The sequence below is a fragment of the Peromyscus californicus genome, unplaced genomic scaffold, assembly GCF_007827085.1.
Source record: "Peromyscus californicus insignis strain IS unplaced genomic scaffold, ASM782708v3 Scaffold_5__1_contigs__length_169319896, whole genome shotgun sequence".
NCBI lineage: Eukaryota > Metazoa > Chordata > Mammalia > Rodentia > Cricetidae > Peromyscus > Peromyscus californicus.
The window spans coordinates 142,635,421-142,660,518 of record NW_026294573.1 but is presented as its reverse complement, the minus strand read 5'-3'; the positions used below and the strand labels follow the sequence as shown (position 1 = coordinate 142,660,518).

Genomic DNA, 25,098 nt, shown 5'->3' with positions numbered 1-25,098 from the left:
TTTTTTTTGTAGCTCAACTTGCTTTTTACAAAATGTCTTAAACATCAGAGTAGGCATTCAGCAAATGTTTCTATACTGAATGAGCATTAACTATTTTTTAACAAGGTTCTAAAAATTAATGAACAGAAATAAAATAAATGTTATGCTTTCTGCCAAAAATTTTATTTTAATAACTATTGTTTGAAAAATTAGTAGATTGTGTGTTTTTAAATGAAGATGATTTATTGCTATTGTCTAGCATGTGAAGAAAGACAAAAAAATTGTTTTCAGGATCGTTGGCTTGAGCACATCAATGGCACTGTTGGACAATTCTTGCTGAGTGTTAAGATGATTTATGTAACAGACCAAAGCTTTCCACAGTAATACATTATAGTCTCAAGCTATCAACCCTTGTTCATGCAGACACAAAAGAATCAGAAAAAAAGATCTAACTCTGAAGGTCTTCTCAAAAGAAATTAGAGATTGAATTGATGCTGTTCAAAGCCTTTGGGGAAAATCACCTCTGCAATGCAGTGTTTTAACTTCAGAAAGTATATGGAGAATATTTAGAGTTTTTTGTTTAGCTTAGTTTTGTTTTTTTGTTTTTTTTTCTTGCTAAATTTCTCAGCTCACTTTGCTTTCCATTGAGTTATTTGAATTACACAGAGATAATGCTCAATAATAGATGATAAAACATGTTTAAACATTAGCATTTTTTCTGTCCTTGACTTTCAGGAATTATGTTACAGATTAAAAATTAAGCCATCCTGTATACATTTGATGGCAGTAGTATTTATTTATCTTTCAAATAAAGTTCTATATGAGAACCATATTTTACAGCACTATAACTATAGCCATATTTTTAGTGTTTGCATGACTGCATGAGTCCATCACATAATTTAAAGATGTGTACAAGATGCTATCTTTTGAATTCTTCTGAGTTATGGGACTTCTTGTCACCAAAGATTGAATGCTATGCATAATGATTGCAATATGTGGTAAGGACCCACAAAATACAGTGCCCCACTGGTAGAGAATTAGATTTTGCAAAGAGAAGAAAAGACAAAAGCAGGAAGAAACTCTTTATTATTTGTTTCTGGTCGGCATGAATTAACTCTCTAGCTGGACAATATGAAAACCTGAATTCTCTGCAGTCCAAAATAAAGTCAGTAAAATTAACATTCCATTTGCAGAAGCAATGATGTGGAATGGGAATGCAGAATAAAGACCAGGCTGTAGCAAAGGAAATGTGGGCTGCAGATGGAGAAAATAATGTAAACAGGATACTTAGAGCATGGAATATGTAAAGCAAAGTGGCTCAAGAAGTGAGCACCTATGCAATTAAACAGGAAGTGAGCACCTATGCAATTAAACAGTCAGGAGATTGAGACCTTCCAGAAATTAGGCGAGAACTCTTTTCCTGTTACACTGGAATGGGGGCTGGAGAAGGCTGCATGTGGGGGATGGATGTTGGCTCTAATCAAATGACTAAAAAGGCATGCAAGCAGATCAATCCAAAGTTGATCAGAAAGTTCCTCTGGATTTTTCCCGACCCTGGTCTCTTTGGTTGTAGGCTTAGAATTGAACCCTTTCCTCAGCAATTTGCCTCTTTGCCAAAACTGCTCTGGGAAGACCTCCGCACACACACCCTGAATTCAGGACACAACCAGGAGGCTGGCAATATACTGTTTGTGCATATTTGGCATGGTCATTTTGGCTCACAAATTCCTTCTCATTTGGCCTGGATGGGAACTCAACAGTCCCAGGGTGCATGGCTGCAGGGCTCCTAAAGGAACCAAGTTGTTGGCCTTTCATCAGTAAGTCAATCCCAGCATTTCAGTTATTTTGCACACTCTCTGTTCTCTATTATTTTATCCTTTGATTTAAAACATGCGATTTAGGGACTGAGTCGAGAGCTCAGTTGGTAAAGTGCTTGCCACACATGCATGAGGACTTGAGTTGAATCCCCAGTCCATAGAAAGGCCAGGTGTAGTTGCCTGTGTTTCCTAGAGCAGGGAAGATGGAACAAGGAGAATCATGGGAACTTGCTGGCTAAACAGCCAACTCAATAGGTAAGCCCTAAGTTTAGTGAGAGACCTTGTTTCAAAAGATAAGTTGGAGGAGCTGGAGAGATGGTTCAACCCTTAAGAGCACTGGCTGCTGTCACAGAGGACCCAGGATCAGTTCTTAACACCCACGTGACAATTACCAATCATCTGTAACTCCAGTTCCAAGGTATCTGGTGCCCTCTTCTGGCCTCCTCTGGCAATGCTGACACAGGTTGCACAGACATGTGTAGGCAAAACACCCATACATATAAACTAAAATAACAAATCCTTTTGTAAAGGTGGAGGATTGAAGAAAACACCCATACATATAAACTAAAATAATAAGTCCTTTGGTAAAGGTGGAGGATTGAAGAAAACACCCAACATTGGTCTATGGCCTCTACAAATATGCACACACACACATGCACATGTCCGCACAAACACATGCGTACACCATAGGCACACATACACTACCAGCATGCATTCACACATGCAAGCACACACACCCATGACAAGAAAGACATGCAATCTAATTTCATTCAACTAAGTGTGAAATGATGTTGGCTGTTTGTTTCAATACTTTAATATTTGTTTGAATACCTTATGTATAAACGGGGTATACTTTTCTCCATTATCAGGTCTTACCAATGGCAAATCCATGGAAATGCCTATACGATCTCAGTGTGTTAAACATCTAGCCCCCAACAGACTGTCTAGAAGTGTTTGTTATTAGACGTGACCCAGTCTAACACATTTATAAATCCATTTAACAACAACCCCTTTCAAGCACAATTTATCTGGAGAACATAGATTATTGGACTTTTTAATGTATATTTTAAATGCTCTTAAAAACTCTATGAATTGAGTTTTAAAATAGGCTCAAGAGGAATAGAAAACTTCAGAAACCAAACTTCTAAATGCTCTAAAGACCCTAGATGCAAACTTACCTGTTGGACTCCATAGTTGCCAATCTTTCCAACATGCTGTGACAACTCTGCTTAGTCACTGAAGGAATCATTACCATATGCAACCCGTCTACTTCTCATCAGAGAGCTAGGTGGCACTTTCTAAGTAAAATGCGCAAATACTCCTTTTTGATGCTTTAAGAAAATGAGTTGCAATAGCCATGGACTCTGTTATTTACAACTACAAACTTACTCTCTTGAGGAGGATGCCATTTTTAAATTGCTACTTTAATGATTCAAACAATCCCCTTGCAGTCTGAACGGTTCATCTGTGTTTTTTCAAAATTAACTGAGCCTCATGCTAGTACACCCTGTCCCACCCCATACTCGAGGGTGCTTGGATTCTACAGGATACAGTGAGGCCCATCACCTGCATTGCCGTGAGAGCTCTTTTTGTTTGTACGCAGTGAAGAGCCTGTGGTCAAAGGAGTTTTGAGTTATTTTGCATCACTGGATTGTCATAGATGTGTTTAGATTAGTTTATTTGCATGCCTATTTCCAACTTACCTTTTACCAAGGTAAATTTCAACACTAAAATAAAAAGTATAGGAATGCATTTTCCCTCACTATCCCTAAGTACTTTCTTCTATTCATAAAAGTGACTTCCACATTTGTTGGGGACAAGGGAGACAAGCACTTTCATGTGGAGTGAGAATAAGTACTGAATCACACTCTATTGTGCTGTATCCTCTCAAACTGCAAACTGGGTATAATATAAATCTCACTTATTAAACACATCACAGATAAGGTCTGGAATCAGGGTATACCTGCCATGTCATAGAAGCCAGTGTTGGAGATTAATTCATTTCCACATTTAAAAAAATTAGTCCTCCATTGCACTTTGTAAAAGTTCTGGCACATTTGGACATTTAAATAATTGCAATGGTACTTTTATAGGGCTTCAATTACTTTCTAATAGGCTCATGGCAAGTAACCACATCATGGCTTCTAATGTAAGGGACAGAACTGCTAAGTAACCTTATGTTGTTAAAATTCTTGACCCACATAACTATGCATTACCAGTTAAGTTGTGGAGTCTGTGGTTTTGGCATATAATTGTACGGATTAAATAACCTTAATGTGTAATTACATGAAAATAAACCATGTAGCTTAGCTAAATTGCAGTGCAATTGTTATCACCAAGTGTAAGTCGATACCAATTAAACCTTCCTTTAAAACTCCACAAATTAAGATTTAACTACCGAAGAAACTCTAGAATGTAAAGTCATGGTATACCCTGGGTGAAATATCCCTGAGTATTTTCAGAGGGTTAATGGCACTTCTGAAATTAAAACCAGCTTTTTCCTTTACTTCTGTATTAGTTATGCCTTATTGAGGAAAGTTTCAAACAGGCACCGATTAACCTCTTAAACACTGTATTGCAAAAACTATCTGCAGTGCCGGTGGAGAGACAGATTGGGAATTCTTGTGCTTATGTCAAGTAAATATTTAATCTTGGTGGGTAGGATTTGGGAAAAGGAAAAACATGCTGTTGATAGGAAATTTTGTATAACAAAGGTGCTTTGTATCATTCAGCCAGATAAAATGGTAACGATTAGCTGTGGAGCTCAGGTACACTAGACTTGCATCTGCAAAGCACTGGGTTGGATCACAACAAAGACATAGAAAGGAGGGAAGGAAGAGATAAAAATGGCCTCTTTCCTTTTCTATTCATCCCACACACATGGACTAAGTCAATCACTAAGGAACTTCTGGACTCCAGTTTCCTCATCAGGAAAAGGAAGAATAATAGCCATACGCAGAGAAAGTAGTTACAAGGTTTGCATAAAGACGAGATAGTGAAAAGACCTTCCCTGTACTTTATATGAAATAGTAGTGACTAAATACACATTCTTTCTCCTTTGTCGGGCCTTTTTGTATCTTATATTGAATACTCCAACAATGAACTGCAAGCTAAGTCTGTATGTCCAGGGTAATCAGTCTTATAATTTGGACACAGGTCATTAACATGCTTTTTGGACATAAAAAATTTACACTATTAATAAAAGACTTTAGTAGTGACTAAACATTAAGAGTTGGTGGCTTTTTTAAGCAGAATGTTGTATATTTAAGAAAAATTATCTGTAAAAAGGATACAAATCTCTCCTGTGCAGAGTCTTCAGATGATACCTGTGCATTCTTCTCTCTGACCACCTCCAGACTCCAGATGTTCCAAGTAGCTCTCCATTTAATTGTGCCTTCTGACGGCACCTAAACAAACACATCAGAACTTGTTCAACATTTAGCAAGTGCAAGTTGAAGATTTTCTTTCTGTTAGACAAATAGACGCCATCTGGAAAAAATAACCCGAGGCGTTTGGACAGGGAGGCATAAAGCTTATTGGCTGAACACCCAATGAACACAGAACACTACTTTCTTTGGCTCCTCTGCTCTGCCTGTTCCTTTCAAATCTTACACACTGTAGCAGTCACTGTACAGTTAGACAAGAGTATCTTTGTTACTCATGCACACAAACATTGAAGGCCTCCGGAATTTGAAAGATTGACTTGTAAGAATTATCTGAGCCAAAATGTTTCTTCTCATATTATGACACCTGTTTAACAAAATAAGTTCTTCCTGACCCTATATATTGATGTTAATTGCTAACAATGTTTATTCTTTCTATCATTTTCAAGTTTTACCACTTTCTCTTCTTAAATAGGCTTGTGTTCATATAATCTTTCTTTTCCTCTTCGATCTCTTCCTGTGTTCAAGCTACTTTATAAAAGAACAGCCTCTGATGTGCCAATGCTGTTTATCTTACTGATTAATTTTTATTTCACAATTAGTATTATATAATATTAATATTGTTTATATCTTTCACCATGAAAGGGACTGAATTTAAATGGTTGCAGTGTTATTAGCCTTTAGGATAAAATCAATTAAGTGTTCTCAGAAGTTGTGAGAGCAATCTTCATTTTTATTTTGATGACAAAATGGCATTTTAAAACTATACCAAACTTTCAGTGAACACACCCTTCAGCACAGGCTTAACTTACTTCTTAACTAATAACTTTTTAAAATATATATATATAAACAGCTAGGTTTTTCAAACTGAAAAGCAACTGCCCCAGACATCTGGAATTCATTTTTACTACATCCCATAATCTTAGCAGTAGGGAGTCTAATGATACATGTTTGATCAAACAATTTTATAAATTGTCTTTTCCCCCACAATTCTCATGAAAAGGGTATTCAGGTAGATTAATACGCTAAAAAATTTTAATGAGATCATTGAAATCGGTTTGAGTTCAACTTCCTAGGAAAACAAAGCCACATTACAGAGGCAGGTATTATACTAAAAGAGTATGTCTCATGGGCAGAGGATGTCTCATGGCATCTTCTTCCATACGTAAGAGAGACAAGCACCCGGTGTTTGGATATCTTAGTTAAATCTGTAATGCTTCTGGTAGGTATATCCACAGGGCCCCTGTGTCCCTGTGCTTGACAATAATGAACAAGTAGACACTAATTACCATCTGTGTCGCTCCTGTCTTTTCAGTCCTACCCTGGCCCAAGTCTGGAAAGTGAAGACTTTAACATTCCACCCATCACACCTCCTTCCCTCCCTGACCACTCTCTGGTGCACCTGAATGAGGTGGAGTCTGGGTACCACTCTCTGTGTCATCCCATGAACCACAATGGCCTGCTCCCATTCCACCCACAAAACATGGACCTGCCAGAGATCACCGTGTCCAACATGCTGAGCCAGGATGGCACACTGCTCTCCAACTCCATCTCTGTGGTAAGGATGGGCTTGTCTAATGTGCTGGGCTTAAAAGTCTCAGGAAAAGCAAGGGACAGCTCCATGCAAGGATCTTTAAGTTGTGTTAATGGCCTTTTAAAACCAGGGAGAGGTTTTAGCTATAGCAATGGTCTCTGTAGATCTTGAAATTTCTTAAAGTCATTTTTTATTTTACATTTAAATCAGTGAACTACTTGTGTAATCATTCATATTTGTCAAAGTACTAAATACTGTTGATGATGCTGTTAGGAAAAATGGCTTGCCAGATTTCAGATAAAAGGTCACTATAAATGGTATTACTTCTGGGCTTGTGTCAGGTTCCTAGCAACAAGTAAGATCCCTGTCTCCTCTGAGCAGTGCCTTATGTCAACCTCAATTTTGTTATTTGCTCTCTGAAATTCTACACGTTTGCTTTGGAGAGTAGCAAGGAAACAATTGTTTTGTTTCTGTTTTGGAAATAGAATTCTGCTGATTGAAATGATCTCCATTAAGGTGTCTCAGTCAATGGGACATTCTGTTACTTTGAAGTGTCTAAGGATGAAAATCTTATCCCCTAGAAAATTAGCAAAAAAGCCAAGCTCTCAGGCCCTCCTGCAAAGTCTGGGCATCTGTATTTCCAAGGAGCATCCCATAATTATGAAACACTAGCTTATCAAGAAAGTATTCATTCTGATTTTAATGTCATCTACAAACATAATTTTGGTATACACTCCAAGAAGTGGGAACAAAGAAGGTCAGTGGTGTGCAGCCTTGGGAGGAATTTGGAGCAGAGCACCAGACTACCTCACAGGCTAACAGTGACTTCTCATTCATGCTCCTTGGCTTTCATTGTTTGACCAGTTGACAGTCTAACTGCTGTCACTCTCCTGTTACTAAACAGCACTATCACAGGTTCACAAGGAACAAACTGATAACCTTGTTTCTGAGTTCTGAAAGAGTGTTCCATACCACCATTCACCCTGATGTGTGCAGAAATGTCTGTGTTGTGTAGCTTCACAGGAATTTTTGTGATGAACATGAGTATAAGGGGATTGGAATGGCTGAAAGGACAGTCAAAAGAAACCCCAATATGGCTTTTCTGGGAGACAAAACCTAGCACCACACAGTGGATAGACCTGAGCTCAGCCTTGGCATGCACAGCCAAGAAGAGAAAACTCTTGTAGTATTGTCAGAAGTCAAAAGCATCACCATCACTAGACTGTCTATATTATATCCCTCTTAAAAATTGAAGTTAAATACTTAACAATGAATGCAAATATGTAAATCTGAAAAAATGTGTGCCAAGATCATCTTTTAAATTTTTTATTTAAGAATGTATTTATTTATTTTTATGAGTACATGTGTTTTTCTGCATAAATGTCTGTGCATCAAGTGTGTGAAATGTCTGAGGAGGCCAGAAGAGGGCATCAGACCCCCTGTGTATAGAGTTACAAGAGCATTTTTTATTTTCTTTGATTTTATGATCTTGACATAGGCCACATGGACCTGGTGACCACTATCTTATGCAGTATAGATCTGGTGATCACATGAGAAATTTGGAAGAACTTTACTGGGATAGTGGTGAGGACAGGGGAATGGGGTTGGGGGTTAGTATCCCATTATTATATCATCCTCAAGTAGATATGGATCTCAAGATTAACAGATCTTTATAAGTCCCCATTTTGGGTCACTTTCTTTGGAAAAGACTTTGTGTCTAAGGCTATCTCTTCACATGTTATCATTATTTCTGGTAAAAACTAAAACTCTTTCCTAAGAACTTTGCTCCTGCTCATAGGTTCACAGCCCACCAAAGTGTTCAATATCACACAGGAACACATGTACAGTAACACATCACAGAAGACCCCCCCACCCACCCAAATCTATACAAAGTTCATGCAGCAGCTAGAAAAATTCATGGAACAAAGTAAATGAAAAAACAAGCACACAATTCAACATCACACAAGTGAGCACATGTTGCAAAGCATCACAGAGAAACCCATGTGGTCTACAAACTTTATGTGCCAACTAGAAAATTGATTTTAAAATCAAGTGAAGAAACAGCAGAACTTTAGTGGATTTTCCAGGCTTGGACATATGTTTACAAGTAAGGGCAGCTTGGGTTAAGGACACTAATAGCTACAAAAATCAGATACTGTGGGCTTCACAAGCCTGTTCTTGTGTGACTCTTTTGGAGAGGTTAAAATGTGTGTGAGAGAAAAATTTTTCAGAGTTCAAGTCCTAGAAATTGTTACGTTCATCTGGAGATCTCTCAAGCTCTTCTCCAACACTGACACAGCTGGTAAGAGCCAACATTTGCAGATTCTCAGTGAGGAATCTTCTGTGAGTTGTGAAAATCCTATGACTGGAAGCCACACATGCAGTTTAGATATAGAATCAACTAGCCCCAACTGTATTTTCCAGATGCAATATGTGGAACCTGTTGCTCTTACAGTTGTGATTCCATCTTTGTGTCAGTGTTTTCCCATTCTAGAACTTTAGTATTTGAATGAATGAAAGAGATTAAAATATTTTAGTCTTTAGTTAGAGATTGCATATATTTTAAATATTGTGATGCTTACTATAAATACATTAATATGTTATTAATATTACTGTTAGATATGTTATAATACATCGTTTTTAGTGAGAACATATCTTAAAGTTAAATTTTCTTGTATATATCTTGTTTCTTATTGCTCCTGGCTGCAGAAAGGACAGTCTTACTGTTATGTTTCCTACAAGCATCTAGCATGTCCGACATGAAACATTTAGTCCACAGCTAAACATACATATCTGTGTGAAGTATTCGTATCTGAGTTTTACAAATGAAAAATGGAGGCTCAGAGTAGTTCAGCGATGATCAGTGGCTCAGCCGGTAAAGATTCTAGGTTCATTTGCTGCGAAAATGGGGACAATGATAGGCAAGCCTTACCTTGTGGGGTTAAAGGAGTTTGATGATTGCTAAGACCACTCACTGATTGGCACACAGGATGCATTATGTAAGTGTTGCTTCGATAAAATGGTTTTCCCAAGCCTGTGCCTGTGTGACTCTTTCAGGGAAGTTAAAATGCATGAGAATGAAGACTTTTCAAAGAGTTATTTATACTTTGATCCTTAATCTTCTTCACATCTGTCAAAAAGACAGCAGTAAGCCTGCTATTAACTAAAGAAGTCTTTTCCTTGCTTGGAGTACCCTTGTGTATTACCGCAACTAACATTTCTTTGAGCTGAAATGCCTTGGTTCAAATCCTGGGGCTGCCACCTATATGCTGTATAATGCTGAGCCACTTAAATAAACATTCTGTGCTCTAGCATCCTCACCAATTGCATGGCTGTAGCTGGGTGTGGTACTCCAGCATCCCCACCTGTCACATGGCTGTAGCTGGGTGTGGTACTTCAGCATCCCCACCTGTCACATGGCTGTAGCTGTAGCCCTGGGTGCTTCTGAGACTGAGAAAGGCGAATTATGGATAGCCAAAGGCTGGGGCCAGCCTGAGCAGTGCAATGACACCTCATCTTTTAAAACAGTAAGCATAAAGTTAGAAAGACATAATATAATATTGAAGTGCATGATGTGGTAACCATTAAGGTAGATCATAACCATTAAATGGTGCCTGGTTCACAATAGATTTAAGTCTGTTCTACCAGAATGCCTTTCAGTTTAAAAACTTTTTTTCACCAGAGAAAATGTGTATTGCCTTCTACAATTTACCATAATCCTGTACAGTGCTCAGCACACACAAGGTGAGGGTTCAGCCTTCCGAAATTTTCCTCCATTTGTTTATTTATTGTAAATCCTTGCCTGTGCTGTTTTATAGTCTACTGGGACTCCTTATTCAGTAGTTATTCAGAACTCCAGCAACAACTTAGTCTTTGGCACTCCTAAAAAGATTACATATTCTTAAAGTCTCTCTGTTCCAAGAACAGGCTATAAAGCAGGTAGAATTTCTGTAGTACACACTGGTGGGTGGGTGCCAATTAGTCCTTATTCTCTATGTTCAAATTCAACAGCCATTCATGACCCAATATGCAAGAGCTCCAATTCCTCAAAACTCCCCTGAGTTGTTTTGATAGTGGGGAGCTGATCTCTCTGCACTTCCTGTGAAGTGGAGTCTGGTTAGAAATGTAGTGGAGCAGGAGTGTCAGACAGGCGTGTTAGCCAGCAGAAACCCGATGTGTTCTGTATACCAGCAGGGGTGGATTTGCTCAGTGGCACAAACTCAGCTCCCTAGAGCCTAGAAGGACAACAATAAGGCAGAATTTCCCTGGTGTTGCTCTTAGGTTCATTTCTTATAAAAGCATCCTTGAACAAAAGATCCTCTCTCCAAGGCAGAAACCCACAACTGACTGATTGATGACTCTGATCCCTTCCAGGCTGGCAGTTTCCTGATTCTTTCTGAGACGACATACCCCTTGTCCAGACTCTTACAATTCACTAGACTTGCCACCGTAGTTAGTTACTAAATTAGTCATTTTTCTTGTCGCTGTGACAACATACCTGGCAAACACAGTTTAAGTGGGGGAAAGGTTTATTTTGGCTCACAGTTTGAGGACACCGTCCATCATGGTGAGGGAACTGTGGCCCTAGGAACATGAAACTCCAGTCACACTGTACCAGACAGGAAACAGAGAAATGGATGTAAATGCTCAGCTGTGTTCTCCTTTTCATCCAGTCCAGGACCCAAGCCAGTGGGATGATGCCACTCACATTTAGGGTGGGTCTTCCTACCTCGGTTAACTCACTTTAGAAAGTCCATTGCAGATACACCTGGAAGAGCAGTTCTCAAGCTGTGGGAGTTCACACAGCAGATATCCTGCATATCAGATATTTATACCATGACTCATAACAGTAGCACAATTACAGTTATGAATAATTTTATGATTGGTAGTCATCACAGCATGAGGACTGTATTAAAGGGTCACAATGTTAGGGAGGCTGAGAACCACTGTCTAGAGGTTTGTCTCATAGGTGACTCTAGATTCCGCAGAGTTTTGAATATCAGGATTGAACATCACAATTACTTAGTGACCTTTTTTTACTGTTTCTCCTCCCCTTTCATTGTTGAGCTTCTGACAGGAGCTCACAGTGTAGCCCAGGCTAGCCTTGAACTTGAAGTCTTCCTTTCCAAGTTGTGAGAAAGCAGGTGCACACCACTGTATCTGGCCACTTTTTCTTGCTCTGACTTTGGCCATATCAATGTTTTAAGTGTTCCCCTCAAAGGTCACTCAATTATAAAGATATTGAACAGTGGCTAATGTCATTTCACTGTTACAAATGAAGTGATGGAGGAGATGGCTCAGTGGTCAGGAGCACAGAGGACCCAGGTTTGATCCCTTGCACCCACGTGATCGATTAAAACTGACTGTAACTACAGTTTCCACAGGATCCAGTGCCTTCTTCTGGGCTCCATGGACAGTACATGCCTGTGGGTGCACAGACATACATGCAAGCAAAACACTCATACACATAAAATAAATAAAATCTTTTTAAAGAAAGTGATGTTGCTTTGTGTTGACAGATGAGGTTTTCATGTTGTTAGAAAGAAACTAGTTTGGAAGAAAGAAAAATAAGTACATGAAAGCCCCTGGTAAATATTCATGACTTCAGAAAAATCCCTTGATTTCTGCAAATTAAAACCAAGAGCCCCTCTTTTGCTCCTCACTCTGATAACAGTCACTACTGAGCTTAATCATGGATTGGTGGAAGCGAAAAGTGCAACCTTGTATAAAGTCATCCAGGCTGCTTGGCCTGGCCTGTATGTGGCGATTGCTTGTTCTTTGTGCAGTCAACAGAAGCTCTTTCATACAAAGAAAAACCGTGCGAAGTTTTCAAATGGCCTCACAGAAAGGATTCATTTAGAAGCCTGGCTTTGTGGAGTGTAGTTTCTAATGGCACATTATAGGAAATTTACAATGAAGAAAGCAACAAAGGAGATTTCAGTTTCTTTGAATGCTTCAAATTTCAAGTTCTGGAGTTTAAAATGGAAAAAAGATGTTAAAAGGCAATAAAATTGGGGGGTTTATTTCCCAAATGCCTTCTTTTTTTCCAGGCAACAAAAGCCAGCATAATGTATATACTCAGATTTATTGTCATTTGTAGCATGCAGACATGGCACACTTTGCATTCAAAGGCCACTGTACAACTGTTTTGACAACCATCACTTCAGTAGGTACCATACAGGACTCATGAAACGGAAGCAAGAGTGCTCCTCTGGGCCCATGGGGAGTGCTGAACATGAAGGAGTTCAAATGCATGAGAACAGCATGGCTTTCCAATATGTTGCCATTATGGGAAGGACCACTGACGTACTGAATAATGCAGCTTTCAAAGCCAGGCAGAAAAATGTGACTACAGACAATTTGACTGCTGTTTTTTAAAAATAAATATTTTCAAAAATCTTGAGGTATTTTCTTTCATGTAATGCATAAAGTATGTAACGTGAATGGAGCTGAAGACCTTTCAAGACACCCCATGTTCATATGAAGTAATGGATGCATCCATTTAAAATGGAGGGAATATCATAGAGGCTTGTTTCTTTCTCCAAAAAACACAAGAAGGGCAATAAAAAAACGATGCTTCCCATCATGACAGGAGGAAAAGCATAGAGATAATTACTTAGAATTATGCCATAAATTGTCAAAATTATTAATTACAGTATGTCCCCACACAGGAATTATTCTTTTTGAGTATCTAAGAACAGAGAGCAGTCTCCTAAACTACTTTAATACCATGAAAAAAATGTCTGCCTTTTATTCCTATATTTGACCACACTTACGGAATGAGTATTTTTTTTTCTTTTTTCATTTTTGTGTTTGGTAAATTCCTAATAAGACACAAACTAGATGTGCTTATGTTTAAATGTTAAGCTCCATGCAAGCCTTTTCTCTGTTCAAAGCAGATCATTTTGAATGTGGGACCGATAAGCACTTCTATGGATTCAGTATGTTAATGATTTGGGCTGTCTTTTAGTGTTATGATAAAATATTTCAAACTGGGGCTGTCATTAACAGTATCTGGAAAAGGAGCCAATTTAGAAACAACACTTCCCTTGCAGACCAAGTGATCAAAGTCAAATTTCACTGAGGTCCAGTCCTTGCACATTTTCTTTTCTAAAACTCACATGAATCTGCACTTCACTCATATGTAGTAGAAGTCAAAAAACTATAAAGTCACTTACTTGATCTTCTGTGAGCAAACAGGGGACTACTCACTGCAGTCTGTTCGGTCTGAGCAGCCATCAACCTAAACCAGTTGAGATGTGTGGTTTCCTACCCAAGAGCCAAGATTCCACAGCTTTTCTTGGTAGCCTGTTTGTGTTTGATTAACCTTGTAATACTACGTTAAATTGCAGTAAGAGATTTAGAGTCCTTCCAGGAAATACCTATTAAAGTTAACCCAAAATCTCTTAGTGCAGTTTCTGCCTGCTCTGTGGGCCGCCCCATCGAAATGCCTGGAGAGCAGATGAGTCCAAGTCTTTGACATTTATTAAGTCTCTCTGGTAGTTGAGTTTTGCCTAAGCCAAGTAAACCCAATTTCTTCAACTTTTCCTCAAAGGTCATTGTGTTTCAACCTGTACATCAGATTAGCTTTTTTTTGTTATTATTTCCTTTTAGTATTTATAATTCTAGAGAATGCTGACAGCAATGGAGGTCAGACTTACAGAGATTACAGAATAATTTCGGAATTTTTAAAATTCTCCTCTGCCACCTCAAGGATTTTCTACAGGGTCTTAAATAGCATCCTTGATTGGTGATGTTTTCACTTTTGATTCATCCATCACTCTTATTTCCTGTGTCTTTTGCAGCCTTGGTATCTGGCCAGCAATTTTCCATCTTGTGTTTGTATAACTCATTTTACATCCTAAAGGCAAATATCTGGGAAGGCTTTCATAGGGTTGCTCTTCAGGGAATTCCTTCCTACACCCTACCCTCTTTGGGTATCCATTACTTAAATAGCCCTCAGCAAATAAAGAGAAAAGGAAATGGCGTTACTGAATTACTGTGGACAAACATATTTCTATGTAGGCCACTATAAAGGAACTTCCAGGCTTGAGCCAAGCCCTTGCTCCTTCCCTGGCACCCTGAAGCTGTTGTAGAATGCTTTCTGACTTGTTGTGGGTATTTGGGAAAGGCAGCAGAGGAGTGAGATCACAAAAGCTAAGCACAAGAAACGGAGAACAGAACCATGGGCCCAGAGTGTAACTCAGTGACAGAACTTGGGCTTAGCTGAGTTAAGACTCTGGGTTAAAACCCCATTGAGCCCACAGTGGTGTGTGTGGAGTCCCTGTATGATTATGTAGTTCTGTTTGTAGTGCCTGCTTTTAGAACTGGGTTCCTGACATGTTGCTTGCTCACTGTTTCTGGTCCAAGAAGTGTTCCCTTCTCTAGCCTTTTTAAATCATAACAGTACAAGTTAGCAATTTGTAACCCTCTTGTATCACAGATTGCTCCTCTGTGTCCATAGCCTTGCTGAACAAATCTCAGGACACACTCTGCCCTTGGCCCCCTGTGGCATGGGCCCAGTCATATCACTAATCAAGAAGATACCCATAGGCTTGTCGGCAGTCCAATTTGGGGGAGGCATTTCCTCAACTAAGAGTTCCTCTTCCCAAATGACTCTAACTTTTGTCAAGTTGAAAAACAGACAACAAAAACCTAGCACAACTATTTCTGGCTAAGTGTACGAATGAATCCAATGGTTCCCACTGAAAAGCTGTGTTTCTCCCAGGTACCTACAGGGCTATTACTGCTTTGGGTGAGGTTTCATGTGTAGTCTTTTCCTCAGCACTCATTTGGGACCTATCTCTAAGAGGCAATTCAGTCTTTTAAAATGATATAGATATTCCTTTTGCTTATTCATTTGTTTCATTCTGTAGGCCAGGCTGGCCTCAAAGTCAGATCCTCCTACCTCAGCCTTCTAAGCAATGAGATAATAGGCATCTGCCATCATGTTCAACTCAAACAGTCCAGTGTTTAAAAACACTAATAGCATGTTTCATGGGTTCTAAATGCATTTAATTAAAGCAGTTTCATCCCTAAACATAAACTCAGCTTTGTAGTCTTAATTGGTTGCTGCTAGTTACTTTAACTCATACTATAATTAAAATGGTGTGTTCGTCAATTAGTTACAATATACATTGATCCTTCTTTTTAGATAAATACTTTTATTTTCTGAGGAGAGGTAGTCTTATGAAGAAATATTATATTACTTACAAAATTATAACTTTAAAAGGAACTCATTCCTCTCAGGTTCCCTGAAAACTCAGGCAAGGGAGAGAAATAGGAATGTAGAAAATGAGTATATCTGAGAGATTTGCCTGGATGTCCAATGTTGACTGTTTATTTCAAGAAGATTCTGTCTTTAACTTACCATTTACTTGGTTTGTTCAAGTGGATTATTGGCATTAAAATGTTGCATTATAAAATCATTTTGTCTTGGAGTCATGGAAGAATCATTCTATGTGTTTTCAATGAAAAAGTCTCATTTCAAAACACTACTTCCTTCATTATTCATTGGCTGTTCTTATCCAGAGCACATGGGAGTATTTTAAGATCAGGTTTGCTTTTCTATTACATTTTTCATTTTTTCTTTCCACTTTAATTTTTTTCTTCTGGTTTGAAAGTTGCATGTTCTCTGATGTGGACAAGTGTTACCTGCGGGAACATAATAATCTTTGTCTTTGAGTATTAACCATTTATACTCTAACTCTGCCTGCAGCGATACATGCTTATAGAGGAAAGTACAAAGAGCTGCAGGGACTGGACATTTGTTTGAATCACAAGGATATTAGATTTGACTCTCATGGTTTTGATCCCTTAAAAGGTTGCAGATATTGTAGTTATCCAGAGAACAGATACTTTTCCTTTATCTAATAAGTATAGTGAACATCTTGATAAACGTGTAGTCATAAAATCAATAGTCAAACATCCCCAAGTTTAATCACTGTACAAATTCCCTAGGGAAATAGAAGTACTATTTAAATAGAAAACACTAAACTCCTCTTTAAAATTCAGGTTAGCATTCTGGTTTTGATAAGTAGGATACTTTATCAAAACATGTTATATTTGAAAAGCATTATTCTTCAACATTTCAGGGAGTTTTGTTTTCTGTAATAACAACCCTCATAATCTGTAATAAAAAATTATCCAACCCTGACAACATTATACTGTGAAAAAATTTCCTTTCTTGTATTTCAATTGTCTGTCTAATCACACTGTCTACTTAACAGCAGATATGACTGATGGTTTCTAAGCAGAGATAGAACCATCCTTCATACACTGAAAGTTGCAATTTCTGTAAGTGAGACCATTCTTCCATTCTCCAGATAGCAGTTTCTTCAAGATTCTTGATAAAAAAAATGCTGTTCTGCTAAGGCTACCAAAAATCAAACCAAGCAGGCCTAGAGGTGCAGGTCTGGAACTCCAGGTCCAATTTAGAAAGTGGAGGCAGGAGAATTACAAATTCAAGGCCTGTCTTGGATACAGTTCATACTCAGCTAAAAACTTAGTTAAAAGTGAACAAAAGAGTACTGGATACGTAGCTCAATGGTAAAACACTGGTTAAGAATATGTGAGGACTTACCCACACACATACCTCAATAAAACTCCCAACACCATCTCCATCAAATTCCTCCCTTCAAGGCACAGGGACCTCTGTGGAAGAGGAGGCAAAGAGTGTAAGAGCCCAAGGGGATGGAGGAGGTCAAGGAAACAAGGCCTTCCAAATCGACAGGATCAACACACACATATGAACTCACAGAGACTGAGGCAGTCTGTACTAGATGGGGATCCTAGAGCTGAGAGGAGAAGCAGACACATGGCCCTGTTCCTAACTCTGAATGTTTGATATTATTCCAATTGATAATCACTTGAAAAAGAAAATTTAGTTTTCTCCAAGGGAGTCTCACTGGGGAAACAAACTACTTTCAAGGGTCAACTGCATGCCCAGCAGAATGGACGGCCAACAGAAACCAAGCTCATGGGCATCTTGTGGGGGGAGTTCTTTGTCTCATAATGCCTTGTCAGGCATTTTTCTTTTTAATTATATCATTTAAAAAATTTTTTGTTTTGTATTTTGTATTTTTTTCTCTCTCTCTCTCTCTCTTTTTTTAACCCTACAGGTTCTTTGCATATATATTATGGCTTCTGGTTTTATGTTCTTTATGGGATTCCTGAGTATGCAAGTCTCTGTGTCTGTATCTGTTTCTTGTGTCTTTTTTTGGTCTGTTTTCCTTCTGTTTATTTGTTTTGTCCTATTCCCGTGTATTTGTTTTTCCTTATCTTATTTTATTTTGTTTCATTTCGTTTTGTTTACTTTGTTTTCTTAATGTCCCTTAGAAGCTTGCTTGTTTTCTAATGAAAGACAGAAAGAGGGTGGAATCAGGTAGGAGAGGAAGTGAGAGGAAAATAGGAGGAGGAGAAGGAGCAGAAACCATAATCAGGATATTACATGGAAGAAAAATCTATTTTCAATTAAAAAAAATGCTGGGTGGGCATTGGGGGCGATAGGAGAAAAGCTGGGCACACATGATCTGATCTGGGGAGATGGGAAAAATGGGGAGGCTCTAGTATAGAGGAGAAAGATAAAAACAGAAAAAAGAGAGTAAAATAATTATGAGTGTCTGAAAAAGTCATAAGGATTCATACTACTAATGATTTTCCTTTAACAAAACTATAAAAAATGAAATTAAACTCCCAGTAATAATGTTAGCATTTGAAGCATCTTTTTCATTATTATATATATATATATATATATATACACAATATACATTGTATATAGTACACACACACACACACACACACACACACACACACAAGAATTAACAAACAAAAGAAGAACTATCAGGCTAACCCAACTACTATGATGTGGTCATCAACAGCCATGTTGCCTTTGGTTAACACCTCCTTGTTTTATGCATTGTTTTCTTAGTATCTACCTGGTTTTGCTCTCCCTGAAGCTACCTCATTTCTGATTACAGCAATACTTGAGGCTGCTATGGTATGTCGTTCTGTATGCTGTAAATATGTGTTGCCCTGATTGGTTGATAAATAAAACGCTGACTGGCCAGTAGCCAGACAAGAAGTATAGGTGGGGTGAGCAGACAAAAAGAATTCTGGGAAGAGGAAGGTCTGAGTCAGGAGTCTCCAGCCAGACACAGAGGAAGCAAGATGACAAGGCAGAACTGAGAAAAGCTACCAAGCCACATGACTAAACATAAATAAGAATTATGGGTTAATTTAAGTATAAGAGCTAGTCAGTAATAAGCCTGAGCTAATGGCTAAGCAGTTATAATTAATATAAGCTTCTGAGTGATCATTTTATAAATGGGCCATGGGACTGCTAGGGCTTGGTGGGACTGGAGGAGAAACCTTCTGACTGCATGAAGCTGGCCCAGCAAACGGGAGGACTTGGTCTTCTTTGAGGTCATGATTCACTACATCATTTCTTCCCTTCACTGGATGTTTTGGGTGTCTTAATTTTGCCATGGATCTGCTAAGTGTTATATGTAGCATATGTTAAAATCCAGGAGATGACAATTCATTTGGGAGGATGAGGGTTACATTCATAAAACATGGAGAAAATGTGGGACCACAGGAGATCAAATACTCAAATATAGCTGAAAACACTTTAATTACCAGTGGTGTCTCACCAGCACCTGCTGAATGCTGCCTGTGGCAGCAGAGTTATAAGAAGCAGTTAGAGTTTGGTAAGGAAGATGACCTACAGACCTACATTGGAACCCTGTCTAGCCTCTCATTATTGGTGTCTTAGCCTGGGCAGGCAATTCAGTTTCTCCTTCAGTACTAGGCTTGAGTGGGTATGTATGTGTGAAGCCCTGGAAGCAGCACCAGGCAAACAACAAACTTTGGGCCACTGGCTTTATTGCCCACCCTTGTGCATCTGCAACTCCATCTCTGGTGGCTTAGGTTTTCTTACACACTTCCTTCCAGTCTTCTTGTAGTTACTGGTCTCCATATTCCATGAAACATGCTGTGAACTATTCAACTTACTCTTTGGAGACATAGCCTCTTGCCACATGCACCACAAATATTCATGTGTTAAAGGCTTGATTGCCAGTCTAGGGAGCTCTTAGGAGGCTGTGGAGTCTTTAAGCTGTGAGACTTTGTGAAAGGAGATTACATGCTGGGGACGTAAGATTGAAGGTGGATATCAGGATCCGAGCCCTTGCTTTCTCTCACAGCCACGAGCAGGAGAGCTTTTTCCTGTGCCGTGTAGTCTCCATAAGTCTCCGACAGAGGCATAAAGGCAATATGACCAAAAGACCAGGAGCCGGAATAAGCTCCTCCCCTTTCTAAGTTGATACTTCTCTATTTGTTACAGTGACAAGATGGACAGCTATCTGGCTAAACTAGCAAGTCTGACCAGATGTGAGTCTACAGGTTCCTCATAAATCCTCCCCGCCCCAATCACACCAGGTTGTAGGTGATATGATCTTTATCCTGCCCCGGGAACAGGATATATCCTAGGCAGGGCAGTTGGGCAAGTGCTTATATCCTCAGCATGTATACTGTGTAAGGACCTGGCTTCACACATGGTAGCAGTATAGTGAGTTTGCGTTGGGTCTTGTGAAAGGAGTCCTGATGAAGCTGGTGCTTTGGCTGCTCAAGCTAAACAAAACATGGCAACCCAGATGCCACACATAGTTCTGCCCTCATATATTTTTCTTTAAATAAACTCACATTATTTTTGCATTGCTAAAATAATGAGTGTGTAGGAAGAGCAGTCCAATACTCCATTGAGACTAAAGGATATGCATGGAGTTCGGCCTGGGTACTTGGACAAATCACATGATTTCCCTGAATCTTAATTCCTCTATCTGTAAAAGAAGTGGGGAACATGTGACAACAATAATGTTTAGGTTACTCTGTGGCTATGGGAATTGAGATACAAGAAAGGAATTTCTGATATTGTAGGGCTGAGATGTTCTCTCTATACCACATATAATGCATTAGCATTGCAGCTGAGGATAACTGACCCCACACCCATGGACTGAAATTGTTCCACTCTTCTGCAGTGCCATCTAAACTATCAGCAGAATCTGCTCACAGGCAAGGTCTCCTGTAGCTAGCTATGCCTCAAGCCAGGAGTTGGGATGGCGCCCAGCAGTACACAGCTGTATTTGACCAACCTTGAGGGATTACTTCCCCTCCATCATATTATAAGAAATTTAATAAAGTACAAAAGGCATCTAATTTTTTTCCAAAAGCAAAAAGGAGGAAACACTAGGTAACTTGCCTATAATTCTGCTACTTTTTCTGATATGTTCCTACCAATTGGAGTTTTATCAAAAACTTGAATACTATGTGCATCAGGGAATTGATAAAAAGTGAAAGAAATAATTTTCTATGAATGACCTTCAACCAAATAATCTTCATTTCTATCCAATAATGATACATATTGTGACTGGAATCTTAAAATCAAGTATTTCCCAAGGGCTCAGGACATTCCTGAAATAGAATCTTAGTGCCCATAAGATAACCAGGCAAACAGGTTGCTAGCCTTCTCCTTTCCTGTATGTTCCCACTCTATACGTTGTATGTTATACATCCCATATATAGAACATCCCACTGTATACGTTGTATGTTATACATCCCATATATAGAACATCCCACTGTATACGTTGTAAGTTATACATCCCATATATAGAACATCCCACTCTATATGTTGTATGTCATACATCCCATATGTACAACATCCCACTCTAGCAACATTCCACTGATGTCTTCACAAAAACAGAAGCTAGCTGCCTGCCAAATCCATGCTTAGTTAGAAGAAGAACTCTAGGGACTGGACATGTCAGATTTTGTGAGATGTTCACAATAATGGAAATCAAAGTCAGCTCAGAAACTCAGCAGCTTGTGGGAAATTCTTAAGTAGGATCTGGTCTTGGATGGACTCCCCACATGATGATGAAATTCCATTCCAAGAATGGAATCTTGGCTGACTCAGAATAGTAAGTACTATCAGGTACCGTGAGGATTCATGTGGTAAGATGAGGGTTATATATAATACATGGTAAAAATGTGGGACTATGGGAGGTCAAATCCTCAAATATGGAGGAACACACTTTAAATTATGAGTGGAGTCCTGTCAATACCTGTTAAATGCCTCTGGTGGCAAGTGCTAATTACAGTGGCATGTTCCTGTAATCCCAGCATATGGAAAGTAGAGACAGGAGGAATGCTGTGACATTGAAGCCATTGTTGGCTGTGGATTAAGACCTGTTCCATAAACAATAAAATTAAATTAAAGTTAAAAGATAGGCTAATGCACACCAAAATGGCAGCATGATGCCAGGTGCCATTAACTATGGAAAATCTACTTCTCAAAATAACTTAAAAGATACTTCTCAGTGTGAGATGCAGAGATTTCTCCATGTTCAAGATATTTTTTCATCAAATCTGATGACCAGAGTCCAGTCCCAAAAGCCCACATGGTAGAAGAAGAGAACAGACTTCTACAAATTTTCATCTGCCCTTCACATTCATGCCATGGCATGTGCAGGCTTCTCACCCCCTGCCCCCCTGACACACACACACACACACACACACACACACACACACACACACACACACACACACACACACACACTGGTGGTGGAGGGAGTAAGGGGAGAGAGAGAGAGAGAGAGAGAGAGAGAGAGAGAGAGAGAGAGAGAGAGAGAGAGAGAGGAGTCTTTGAAAAACCTATAGTGCAGGTACATATGTTCTGAAAATTCAAGAGAATGTTATTGAGACTCTGTAGGCCTGAAGATACAGAATCCCAAACATAACACAATAGTGCATGCTGCAGCTCGCAGTGTCCCAAGAGCCCAGTGTGGAAGGCTTATGCACAGCTGCTGCTTCTGCAGTGAGGTGGCGGAAGCTTTACAAGGGTGGCTCATAGTGGAAGGAAGATAGGTCATTGGGATCATGTCCTTAAAGAGGATAATAGGAAGCTGATAACCTTCTGTCTCTCTCCCTCTGCTTCCTGCCTTGGGATGATCAGACACACTCCACTGTTAGCTCCTGCTGTGCTTCAGTATGGCTCCAGGGACCCAGGGGCAATGGAGCAGAACACTCATTGAATGAAACCTCTAAAACCGTTAACCAAAAATAAAACTTCCCTCTTTTTAAGCTGATTACTCTGAGGCATTTTTCTGGCAATCAGTGTCAAAAATACCAACCATCATTCCAAGTGTTTAGAAACATGAAGCCTCCCTGGGTTCAGAAACTGGAGCAAAGCATTCCTGAGTCTCCTGTTTGCAAAGTGGGAGAAATGCCTGGTATGTAGTACTTCCCCCTACCCTGTTTCAATGAGGGTTAAATGAGAATATACCCAGTAATTTATAAATGTGAAGACTTATAAAAGCTGAAATTCATATATATATATATATATATATACATATATATGAATATAAGAATTACACTGAAATAATTTGCACAGTGATGGTTTTTACCCAGATTTATTGGAAATTTATTGGTGTTTTTAATTTAAAAGATAACAGATTCAAATTTTCTGAACACATGAAGGATCAGGGTTATTGAATGCAGCATTTGTGTTAAATATAAGCTCTCTTCTGCCTTGTCATTGGAAGCTTAGATAGGGACAGGAAGGTCATGCCAAGGTAACAGGGATGTGTCTTTGAAATTTGATTGTTCCAGCAAAGAAGAGGTCCTGGGCCTAACATTGTCTTATATCCTGGAACATTGTCTTACATTCTGGAATGATCTTATAAAAAAACAAAATGTAAAAGGTAGAACTAGTCCAAAAATACAAAGAAAGAAAATAACTAGTGCTTTTTTGAATAGTTCAGAAAAAATACAGGCATTAAATTTCCCAGGGCAATCTATCAAATGTTGAGAAAAATACGTTGGTAATGAGAAAATATCAAACACCCATCAGGAGACAAATGCATGTAACTAAATCATGGATCACAAAAGGGTTCCCTCAGGCACCTCGGTGACAACTTCATGATGCATAAAAGAGTGGATTCCCCCTATTACAAGTTATTGGATAAGTACCTCCATGAACACAGGGCTGTACTATACAGGGGAGAAAGGATCTTGGCCAGAGGGCTCTTGAGGAGATACCATTAAGGAATAAAATGAACAAAAAGAGAAAGTCATTAGGGTTATACCCCCAAGAAAGCAATTAAATGCTTGGACATGAAATAGGCCTGGTTACAGGTGCTTTTCCTTAATAATCACTGAGCTAATGCTTATAACAACAGTTCTGTTGAGAGTAGTCAGGACATTCCATTTCAAATCCTCTTTACTTCTACTAAGTGTAAAAATATAGAGGTGAGGCTATTCATATTTACTGCATATCTTGGAAATCTCTCCATATATGTTCTACAAACTTCAGTGTCACTGAAAATACAGAAATTATACTCCTATCAATTATTGTAGTTGGAATTTTCTTTGGGTTACAAACCAGCTCCCAAATAAAGACATGGAGACTTATTATTAATTATAAATGCTCAACCTTAGCTTAGGCTTGTACCACTAGCTCTTTTAACTTAATTTAACCTGTTTCTATTCATCTATGTTTCACCTTGGGTTTGCTTTTTTTTTAACTTTTCTTTCATTCTGTATGTTCTACTTTCCTACTTCTTCCATGTCTGAATGGCTGGACACTGGTGTCTCCCTGTCATCGCATTTTCTTTCTTCCTGAGCCTAAATTCCTCCTACTACTTACTCTTCCTGCCCAGAACTCCTGCCTATACCTCCCCCCTCACTCTTGGCCATTCAGCTTTTTATTAGATCAATCAGGTGCTTTAGGCAGGCAAGTTAAAACAGCAACACATCTTTACATAATTAAATAAATGCAACATATCTTTACATAATTAAACAAATATTCTACAACAAACATGCAATATTTTTGCATAAACAAATGTAACACATTTTTGCACAGTTAATCAAATATTCCACAATAAATTATTTTTACCTTAAACACAAAGATGTTCAAAGCAAAGAACTCATCAAGTATCTGCAATTCGTTACTCTGTACCCCATTTCCAACTGCGAAGAGCATGAACTTCTGAGAGCAGGTCATGGCTTCTTCATTGAGTTCTTCATTCACAGAGACCTTCCATAGTGCTTTTAGTGTGAAAGTTTCCAAAACTGACTCCAAAACTGAACCCCAGTTTTCCTTTTGGGGCTGCAACTCACAATAACTAGGCAATTGGGCATATAATGTATGTAGTATTGTTGTCCAAGTCAACACAGAATGAGTGAGAAGTCGCCAAATTCTCATCAGGCCTACAGCTAGGATTGTCATGAGGAAAGTGGAATTATGCCTCAGTAACTCCATAGTAGGCATTGTACTAACTAGTGGTGTGGACAGAAAAGTTAATGTGGGAAGAGTTCCTGCTTTCAAGTG

General features: G+C 38.9%; 1 protein-coding gene across 3 annotated transcripts in view; it reads left to right on the top strand.

Moving 5' to 3' along the window:
- Positions 1–25,098, top strand: part of Tox (thymocyte selection associated high mobility group box) — a 313,402-nt gene that overhangs the window by 167,545 nt on the left and 120,759 nt on the right. For all 3 annotated transcript variants that reach the window (XM_052718877.1, XM_052718876.1, XM_052718878.1), the window contains one exon: positions 6,495–6,737. In XM_052718877.1, coding sequence (XP_052574837.1) covers positions 6,495–6,737 — 243 coding nt within the window. The remainder of the gene's footprint in view (positions 1–6,494; positions 6,738–25,098) is intronic.